Source organism: Copadichromis virginalis, linkage group LG3 (assembly GCF_057382275.1).
Source record: "Copadichromis virginalis isolate Kocher_CV1m ecotype Utaka linkage group LG3, C_Virginalis_male_GT1.1, whole genome shotgun sequence".
NCBI classification, from domain to species: Eukaryota; Metazoa; Chordata; class Actinopteri; order Cichliformes; family Cichlidae; genus Copadichromis; species Copadichromis virginalis.
This window is the reverse complement of record NC_140620.1, coordinates 45275934-45286559: the sequence shown is the minus strand read 5'-3', so window position 1 is coordinate 45286559 and position 10626 is coordinate 45275934. Positions and strand designations below refer to the sequence as shown.

The 10626-nt window shown below is 41.2% G+C and overlaps 1 protein-coding gene across 1 annotated transcript; it reads left to right on the top strand.

Annotated features, from left to right (window-relative positions):
* Window positions 1-5636: 5636 nt before the first annotated feature.
* Window positions 5637-10026, top strand: LOC146714981 (uncharacterized). The gene is made up of 10 exons (XM_085451330.1): window positions 5637-5709; window positions 6253-6313; window positions 6406-6669; window positions 6769-7106; window positions 7582-7643; window positions 7736-7884; window positions 7981-8318; window positions 8828-8889; window positions 9011-9159; window positions 9251-10026. The coding sequence occupies exons 2-10, from the start codon at window positions 6271-6273 to the stop codon at window positions 9337-9339; spliced, it is 1494 nt and encodes a 497-aa protein (XP_085307456.1). The 5' UTR covers window positions 5637-5709; window positions 6253-6270; the 3' UTR covers window positions 9340-10026.
* The last annotated feature ends 600 nt before the right edge of the window (window positions 10027-10626 follow it).

The window sequence follows — 10626 nt, the reverse complement described above, 5'->3', positions numbered from 1 at the left end:
GCCTTTAGTTTAGGCAGTTATTGTTCCTGGGTTTTCTATGTTTTGGGGTTTTGTATTTATTCATCACATATTAGGTCTGTTAAGTTGTGTTGTCATGTTTTAGTTTTAGTATTTCCTGTTTTATTCTGACAATGTCATGTGTTCTTTGTTTATTGTATTTAGCTTTCCTCTCCTGGTCCTGTCATTAGGTTTATGTCTGTCAGCTGTTTCCCCCATGTGTCTCCACCTCCCCTGATCACCTCATGTATGTATTTAAGCCCTTTGTTTTCTGCATGCCATTGTCAGGTCGTCTGCTCATCCATGTCTCATCTCCAGGTACCCATGTCAGTTCACTATGGTTAAGGTTTTTCATGTTTTGTTATTAGTTCACCCAGTTTAGGTTATTGTTTAGTTTTCACCGATGCCCTATTATTTTGTACCCTCGTTGCTAACTTCAATAAACGGCTTGTTTTGTTAATCCACACCACATTTTGGTCTGCGTTTGAGTCCTCCTCTGCAACACATACGGTCTGCCCCAGCCAGACCGTGACAGTACGACCTGACCACTATGGACTCAGCAGACCGCGAGCTTTACGAGCGTCGGGAGGCAGCCTTCGCCCAGCTGGAGGAGGAGCTCCGCTGGAAGCCGTGGCGTACCCCCGACTACGAGCGCATTTTCCACGGGACTCGGCTAGCTCTCGGAGGTCCCAAGAGCTGCCGAAAGTCCCCGCCTGTTGCGCTGCCTGCATCTAAGCCTCGCTCGCTTCAGGTGGGAGTCCTCCGTGTGGCTTCAGGCGCTCACGCTCCAGCCTCGGTGTCACCATTCTGTGCACCAGGGGCTCAGTCGCTCGCTCCGCCAGCTTCCTCTGTTCGCAGGAAGCGGCGCGCACGGCGCCATAAACCGGACATCGCTGAGCAGCTCACGGTGGTGAGTGAAAATGACTTTTATTCTCACGTCCCGTCTGACATTAACAACAATCGGCTCACTTCCGATCCATGGGGAATTTCCCTTATGGATGACGACGTGGACTGGGAGGATCCGTTTTGTTTCACTCCCTCTACGCAGGGAGGGATGAAAGACAATTCCCGCTCGCTTAAGTCTGCACATGCGGTTAAAGGAAAAACTGTTAACACTTCTACCAGGTCTACAACACTCAGTTCAGGTTTTGTTAAGTCTGGTTCAATCATCCCCAAGTCAGCTCACTCTAAGACCGTTAACCCAAGGACTGCTAATACTAAGACTGCTAAACATGAAGTGGACGGCGGATTCATTTTTGCTAGGTCTGTTTTTGTCGACCCAATACATATTAACCCTAAGCCTGCCGTTTCTAAGACTGTTTTTTCTGAGCCTGCTCCTTTGCCTGTTCGTGTTTCTGCTGCCAGGGCAGCTCGGGCCCAGCGTACCCCTGCACCCGTACCAGTTCCTCGGGTGAGGGAGTCTGAGGCCCAGCTGGTCCCTGCTCTGGTTTCCAGGCCAGCTGAGGCTCTGTCCGTTTCTGCACCCGTACCAGCTCCTCGGGTGGGAAGGGCAGTTGCCCAGCCGTTGCCGGTGCCTGTCCCGGCTTCCGGGGTGAGGGGGGCTGTGAACCAGTCCACCCCTGCACCCATGCCGGTCCCCAGGGTGAGGTCAGCCAGGATACAGCCCGTCTCCGCACCCGTACCTACTCCTCGGGTGGGAGTGGCTAGTGTCCAGCAGGTGCCTGCACCCGTTCCTGTTTCTACTGAAGGCTCAGGAGAATTCAGTCCGCAACCAACACCACCATCACTACTGCATGCTTTTCAGTCTATAGCTCAGTCATTAGCTCTGTTAGCAGCCCAGTCAATAGTTCATTTTCCTGTGTTTCCGTTAGCTCAGCCCTTAGCCCACTGTGCAGCTCAGCCAGCTCCCCATTGTTCAGCTCAGTCATTCGCTCCATCACCTGCTCAGCCTTCTGTCCAGCCGGTGGTCTCTACACCTGCTGTTCATGTTTTGTCTGCTGGGGGTTCGGGTGAACCCAGCCGGCTTCAAGTTTCGTCTGCTGGAGGGCCCGAGGAGCCCATCCAGCCTCATGCCTCGTCAGCTGGGGGTTCAGGAGAACCGCACCAGCCTCATGCCACGTCAGCTGGGGGTTCAGGAGAACCGCACCAGCCTCATGCCACGTCAGCTGGGGGTTCAGGAGAACCGCACCAGCCTCAAGCCACGTCAGCTGGAGGGCCCAAGGAGCCCGTCCAGCCTCAAGCCACGTCAGCTGGAGGGCCCGAGGAGCCCGTCCAGCCTCAAGCCACGTCAGCTGGAGGGCCCGAGGAGCCCGTCCAGCCTCAAGCCACGTCAGCTGGGGGGCCCGAGGAGCCCGTCCAGCCACCTTCAGATTCTGCTTCTGTTTCGCCTGCTGCAGCTCCAGCCTGTGCTTCGCCTGCTGCAGCTCCAGCCTGTGCTTCATCAGAGCCTTCGTCTTCGCCTGGTGCGGCTTCGTCAGAGCCTTCGTCTTCGCCTGGTGCGGCTTCGTCAGAGTCTTCGTCTACGCCTGGTCCGGCTTCGTCAGAGTCTTCATCTACGCCTGGTCCGGCTTCGGCCTCTGCTCCTGCTTCTGCCTCACCTGGTCCGGCCTCAGCTTCTGCCTCGCCTGGTTCGGCCTCATCCGAGTCTTCCTCGGCTTCTGCTTCTGCCTTGCCTGGTCCGGCCTCTGCTACGCCTGGTCCAGCCTCTGCTTCAGCGTCGCCTGGTCCTACGGCTGTTATGCCGCCGCCCAAGCCTCGCTCTGCACCTGGGAATCTTCGGCCACCTGCTGGACGTCACCGCCGTCGAGGTCGGCCACCTGAACTGTTTCTACGCCGTTGCCGTCCACACGGTCGGCCACCTGAACTGTTTCTACGCCGTTGCCGTCCGCACGGTCGGCCCCCTGAACGGTTTCCATGTCGCCACCATTGCCGTCCGCACGGACGGCCCCCGGAACTGTTCGACCATGGACTTCTGTGCCGTCGGCCTCCGGGCCGGCCCCCTGATCACATGAACTATGATTTTCTGGACCGTCACCCTCCGGGTCGGCCCCCTGAGGAGTCATGAACTGTTCCCTGCGCTCCTGTGATTTTGATGGACATTTTGGTTTTTTTGGCCTTGTTTCTGAATATGATTTTGAGCAGGAGTATGAGAGTAACTATGACAATAACCTCACACAAAAGATCATCTTCTTTGGACACTAGCATTTCTCTTGAACTTTTGATTTGGACTGTCATTTTTATTTTCTTGTCTTGTTTGAGTGGTGCGACACAAACAACCTGCTGCTTAACACCGAGAAGACTAAGGAGCTCATCGTGGACTGCCCAGAGCATTGCCGGAACACCACTTCCTGCCATAAAGGACATCTACAGGAAGCGGTGTCTGAAAAGGGCTGGGAAAATCATCAAAGACCCCAGTCTCCCATCACATGGACTCTTCACCCTCCTGCCCTCTGGGAGGCGCTACAGGAGCCTAAGACCACCAGGTACCGGAACAGCTTCTTCCCCACAGATGTCAGACTCCTGAACTCTGCCTCCTGACATCTGACCCACGTTAAACTCATGGACTGGACATACACACACCCACAACCACCTACACACACACACAATGGACAACTGTACCCTCAAACACAAAATAATAACATGGACTGAACCACCACTCACAACCACTAGCACTTTATATAGCCTCTGTAGAAATTATCCACATATCTCACTTATCTTAACTGCTACTGTATAGCTCTGTGTAAATAATCATTCTCTACATACAATAATTTTTAATCCCACAACTGTTTATAACCTGCATAGTTCACATTTCTGTATAACTGTATATCTCAGATTTCTTTTTTTAAATTTCATATTCTGCATAGTTTTTTTTTTCATATTTATATCCTGGTCATAGCCTGTACATAGCTTGTACTCACTACAGCCTGTACATACTTATAGTTATAGAATATTCATAACATACTTCATACCGTGTACATTATAACATACCATAATAGACTCATTTCTGTAATATACTTACATATCTGTAATATCTCTAATATATATTGTAATATATCTCTATCATGGCTAAAGCACTTCTGGATGGATGCAAACTGCATTTCATTGCCCTGTACCTGTAACATGTGCAATGACAATAAAGTTGAATTCTATTTTAATTCTATTCTATTCTATTGTTTTCCTGTTCTGTTCTGTTCTGGGGTTTTTTTGGTTTTTTTTGTGTGTGTTTTTTAGTTTTAGTTTTTGTCTTTCTTTTCGTGCTTAGATATCATTGCTTCCTTTGTCTGGTGTGATTTTATGTAATTGTCTTAAAATCTTATAAATAAACATAAAAAAAAAGAATAGTACATGAATGTGACATTATATTAATACAGAAAAATACAAAAAATAAAAAACAACATAAAACGGTGGGTCACAGACCCAGCCCCTGACAGAATGTGCAAGTGAGTGTGCAATTGATCCAATCTGAGATGATCCGTGAGTTCAACAGGGAGGCAGGCAGGTGAGAATGTAAGTCGAGACCTTACCAGAGCTATGGCTGAGATTGGGCAGGTAGGTCAAGCGACCGGGTTGAAAGGAACTGTGCACTCGTGGAGAGAATGTCAGTGGATAAAACTAGAGACAAGAGAAAGCAAGGTGAGTCTAAGCACAAAGATAGCAAAATACATGAATCGCCTGATGCTAACGCTGGTTAGCTGATGTTCTGGTGAAAGGTAGTTGTCAAAGCTGGATTTAAATGCTGCTGCGTTAATCAGCTCCAGGTGCAGCTCACGAGAGAGAACAAGGACAGCTCTGCACAGAGGAGGAGACATGACACACAGTGGAAAAACCCTGCCACTCCCACGGACCATAACAGGTGACATTCTTAGGAATAGTAAGAGCTGTACAGAGAAAATAAGTAGGTAGACCTTGCACAGATGATAAGCTGACTGAGATATAGAGTTACAGGTACACTGGCATCCAGCAGCTCAAAAAGTGTGAAAGGCGACCTGTAATTTGACTTCAAAAGTGTCTAACTGAGGTGCAGTACCAAATAGTATGCAGGTAAATGTCAGGCATGTTTGGAGTACACAATATACATTTGTTTGATTCACAAACAAATGGAACATCTAAAGTGTAGTCTCCACATCGCCACACGTGGCATTAGTTTTCCACATGTGGCGTCATCTTTTTAAAGTAAATGGCACACCCACCACTGAAATAATAAAATACTACAAGACAAAAAACAAAACAAAACTAATGCACAGTAAACAAGGAGCAAAGAAGGAAAAACCCAAAGGAAACAAAGAAAAAGAAAAGACCAGGTTTGATGTGAATGTCAGTAGACAGTGGGCGTAGCAGAACCACATGAATGTAATGGAAGGAGTAACAAGTTTTGCAGCTTTGCTCCCATAGTGGATTTCAAATCAAAATTCAATTTATGATAGATGTTTACACTCGTCTGTGTGAAAAAGAAAATCACACAATCAAAGAGCAGAACCTGCTCTAACAGATTGAGTTTGAAGAATTGCAGCCCTGCCTGTTCAACCGCTAAGCTAATGACATCTGGTTAAGTCATGTGAAAGGAATGAACCACAGAACTCTGGATTGGCAATGAATCAGTTATTCAGGAAGTAAATGCTTTTGTTTCATATTTCACTGACGTGTCATAAGCTCAGAGGAACAGATATAAAACCTGAATAAATTAGTGGCATCATACAAGAACAGGGAGCAGTCACCCGAAGCAGCTGCTTTCACATTAGACCATTGCTCAGGGTAAGTGCATTGCTTCATATATAGTCCATATACAGGGAGTGCAAGTGTTTCTAATTGTATCTATAAAACAGATTATTGCTATTTATTTATGTTATTTTTGCTCATGATTTTTTCTTTTCTTTTCTTTTTTATGAAATGCAGTTTAAGAAATTGTTTAGTTTTTTTTTTTGTTCTAGTCATGCTACAGAAAAACAGAACCAGTATCTTTAATAGTATTTTAAAAGTGAATAATTATCAGTAACAGGATTAGATTTCATAATCAGGGCAAATAAGTGTAGTGTTATAGTTAATGATAGCAGTTGAGGGTTTTGGTGATGTTAATTCTTTCTTTTTAGCATTGACCAACATAGTCCAAAACAGCAGCACAAATTAGTTTTGATTTTCGAAAAGCAAACTGAATTGCAAATAGCCTAAATAAGGAAAAGGTTAACATGTGCTTAAAACTAATATAAATATATCTATAGATTTGAAAGTACATTAATATGTTTGTTGTTTTGTTGTTGTTTATTGCTGTGTAAATACTTGTACTGTCAAATACTACAGGTTCAAGAGCCAGCCACAATGGGTAACAAACAAATCTTTAAAGCTTTATTGACATTTATAGGTAAGTTACTCCTTTATTAAAAAATAAAATAAAATACAAATACAAAAGAAAGCTTTATAAAAAGCCTTTATTGTTGTGATTTTTGCATACAGTGGTAATAAAGCTTGTGAGCACAGCAGTTACTGCCACAACAACTGGAGTTCCAACAACATCTGGAAATTCGACTACTAGCACTACAACACCAATGATGACTGCATCTACAAACACAAACACAGCAAATGTTACAAACACCACACCTACAACAAACACATCTGCGGTGCCTACAACAGTTTCAACTACACCTGTAAACACTGCAACACTAATGATGACTGCACCTACAAACACAACGACTCCTACAACCACCACACCTGTAATCAGTAAGCAATATTTCATGTTATTGTTCTTGAAAGTCACAATATCTTAACACTGTTTGTTCAAACAGGCTTGTTTTCTTTTTCTTTTTTTGGCATTTACAGTGGTTTCAAACACAACTGTGAGCGCTACAACACCAATGATGACTACAGTTACAAACACAATCACAGCAAATGTTACAAACACCACACCTACAACAAACACATCTGCGGTGCCTACAACAGCTTCAACTACACCTGTAAACACTGCAACACCAATGATGACTGCACCTACAAACACAAACACAACGACTCCTACAACCACCACACCTGTAACAACTACAACAGCTGAACCAGTAACAGGACTATTGTTGACATTCACCTCAAATGAAAACTTCACACCAGCCTTGGCGGATTCTAACTCTCCACAATTTGCAAGTCGAAGCACGCTTGTAGAGACAGCTGTAAGTATCCTTTTGAAGTTTCATACCCAAACATATGCATGCACATACACACATAACTTTAAAAAAAAAAGTAATTTTAGTGTGACATTACATGTACCTCTATATGATTGCAGAGTAAGCAAGAGACAATTGGAATTATTCACATGATTACAGCAGTATAAACAAATGTGCATGCACATATAACTTTGTATTACTGGATCATGTTTTAAATTTGAATGCTTTTGAAAAGTCCTGCAAATTGGTATGCTTTTATTAGCATTTCTGTGTTGTTGAGTTTTTTCAAAGATTAAAAATATTTAGTTAAAAAAGAAACAGATTCAATATGTAACCAAAGAAACTGAAATTCTATGAATTGTAAACAAACTTGGCAAATGACTTATTGCAGCGTAAATGCAATGTTTGCTTTGGAAAATAAAGAAGCACAAACCCTAAAAATATAGCACATATATTCCGAGATTATTTTGTTTTTCTGCAGCTTACACCTTTTTACAAGGCAACATTTAAATCATTCCGGTCACTGAGAGTGACTTCATTCAGGTAATTCCCTTTTTATATACAGATTAATTTTTAACAGTATGTGTCATACAGTAATGAAAATAAAACAATATTTTTGGTTATTCATTTTGCAGGAGTGGATCAATTATCAGTGACATAAGGATTGAGTTTGGATCTTCAGCTGTGCCGAATACAACTGATATTGCAAATGTTTTGATCAATTCAGCCTCAAATATAACAGCCTTCAACATTACCACAAACTCTGTGGTTGTCCGTGAAATAGGTAAGCAATATTTCATGTTATTATACTTTAAACTCACAATATCTTAAAACTTTTTGTTAAACCATCGGCTTGTTTTCTTTTCTTGGCATTTAACAGTAGCTTCAACTACAACTGTGAGCGCTACAACACCAATGATGACTGCAGTTACAAATGCAATCACAGCAAATGTTACAAACACCACACCTATTACAAATACATCTGCGGTGCCTACAACAGCTTCAACTACACCTGTAAACACTGCAACGACAATGAATACTACAAACACAACCACAACCACAACGACTCCTACAACCACTACACCTGTAACAATTACAACAGCTGAGCCAGTAACAGAAGTAAAGCTTACATTCACCTCAAATGAAACATTCACACAAGACTTGGCGAATTCTACATCTACAGCATTTAGAAATCGAAGGACGCTCATAGAAACAATAGTAAGTATCCATCTTAAAATGTCATACCCAAACATATGCATATTATTAAAAAAAAGAAAACACGAGCTATTATAGTATTGCAGTATATGTGCATAATGATAGATTTCTTTGTATTTTTCATCTTCTTTACAAATATTTAGAATTTTCTTTTGAAATACAAGTGTAGTAAATTTCCCATCATAGTTTGGAACCTGATTGGATAGTGAAAATTAGAAACATTTGCATGATCTTCACAGTAAAAACAAATGTGCAAACAAATTTAATTTTCTATGTTAAAAAATGTGAGTGCTTCTGACAAGTCCTGTCTGCTTTTATCAGTAAAATGAAAAGGGAAATGGATTCAATATGTGACCATCGAAATGGAAATTGTATGAACAGTTGATAAAATTATATATTATTGCATAAAGTTACATATTGCATTATAATTCAGTGTTTGTTTTGGAAAATAAATAAATGCAAAACCTAACAATATAGCACATGTATTCAGAGAATATTTTGTGTTTTTGCAGCTTACACCGTTTTATAAAAAACGATTGAACTCATTCCGGTCACTGACAGTGACTTTATTCAGGTAATTCCTGTTTTATATACGGATGGAAATTTACAAATGCAACAATAATAACAACAACAACAATAATAATATTAATACAATTATGAAAATAACACAATATTTTTATTTATTCATTTTGCAGAAGTGGATCAATTATCAATGAAATGAACATTGGATTTCCATCTTCAGGGGTCCCTAATATAACTGACATTGGAATTGTTTTAATCAATGCTGCCTCAAACATAACAGCCTTCAACATTGACCCTACCAGTGTTGTTGTCAATGGCACAAGTAAGCAATTTTTAATGCAATCATATTAAAAAGGAATTGCAATATCTTAGAACCATTTGTTAAAGACTTTTCTCCCCCTTCCCATTTACAGAGGTAAATAGTGGAGTGATCCACAAGAGCAGTCTACTCACTGCATCCTGTATGGTGCTGCTGTCATGGCTCATGTCAGGCCACCAATAACATGTCCTGATGCTCTTGTGGAATTCCTTTTGGAAATGTCTGCTGTGATTGGCTATGAAAAAGGGACGTTGTTCACATTGAAAATCCAAGAGGACCTTCTGGTAAAGTGCAAAGAATGGCTTCGCAAGAATTAGATACTAAATTGGGTAACACACACAATAATAATGAAGCATATTTTTAAAAATGCATCTACTTCATCATGATTGCATATTTAAGTAGGAGATGGAATCCCATCTATGATGGGAATAACTTTATCCACTGAAAGGGTAATGTGTGTAACGTGTGTCATTAATGAGTAATACCCTATGAAATCGGGAGAAGAATTTGTGATATGTAATCGTCACACTCCTCGTCACCGCACTGCTCCTCCATCAAATGGACAGTTTGACTGACTGTGGCATTCCTGAAACATAAGCTATGTGAATAACGCCCTGTATGATTACCCAATCATGTTTCATATGTTTAAATCGTGTGATAGTGTGTGCAACTTTGCATTTATTTTGTATAATTATAATACAGCATAGTAATAATAAAAAATACAAGTAGGTTACGCAAATTAGGAATAAAAACCCCCCAAAATGTATAGACTACATCAATGTAATAATTCCTTTTTCCTTCTAAAGAAAAAATCTGTCATGATATACTGAAACTGCTTGCATTAAACAAATTGAAGATTTATACAGAGAATTGAGCTCTGTTTCTCTTTATTTAAACTCTACTCAGTACTGTCAGTGTTGTTCAGGATGATAAAGATAAAACATACACCCAAAAGTATTCAGACATGTAATGCTGCTTTGTAGATTACTATTGATTATTGACTTCAGGGCCTTCTATTAGTTGCCTTAAATCGCTTAGTTAAGGGCAACTGTAGAGCAAAAACAAGCACAAACACAAGGCTATCTTTTTTTGGATGGGGCAAGAAGACCACTCATGATATCAAGTGAACTGCAGAGGTACCATGTATGGAACGCCAGGACTGCCATAATGAATTAATTAAATACACCATTAAATAATTAATTAAATGTGTCAATAATTAATTAAAATTGGAATTAATTAATTAAATAAATAGTTATGGCACATGTAATTAATTAATTATTCACACATTTAATTATTTATTTATGTATTTCACATTTTAATTAATTATTGACACATTTAATTAATTATTTATGTATTTCACATTTTAATTAATTATTGACACATTTAATTAATTATTGACACATTTAATTAATTATTTAATGATATATTTATTTATTTCATTTTGGCAGTCCTGGCGCCTGGCTCTCATCA

Bases quoted from the DNA above. Each gene is read 5' to 3' on its own strand.
- LOC146714981 (XM_085451330.1), top strand. From the start codon at position 6,271: ATGGGTAACAAACAAATCTTTAAAGCTTTATTGACATTTATAG. The intron at 6,314-6,405 runs GTAAGTTACTCC...TTTTGCATACAG, and splicing joins AGCTTTATTGACATTTATAG to TGGTAATAAAGCTTGTGAGC. The intron at 7,885-7,980 runs GTAAGCAATATT...GGCATTTAACAG, and splicing joins TGTGGTTGTCCGTGAAATAG to TAGCTTCAACTACAACTGTG.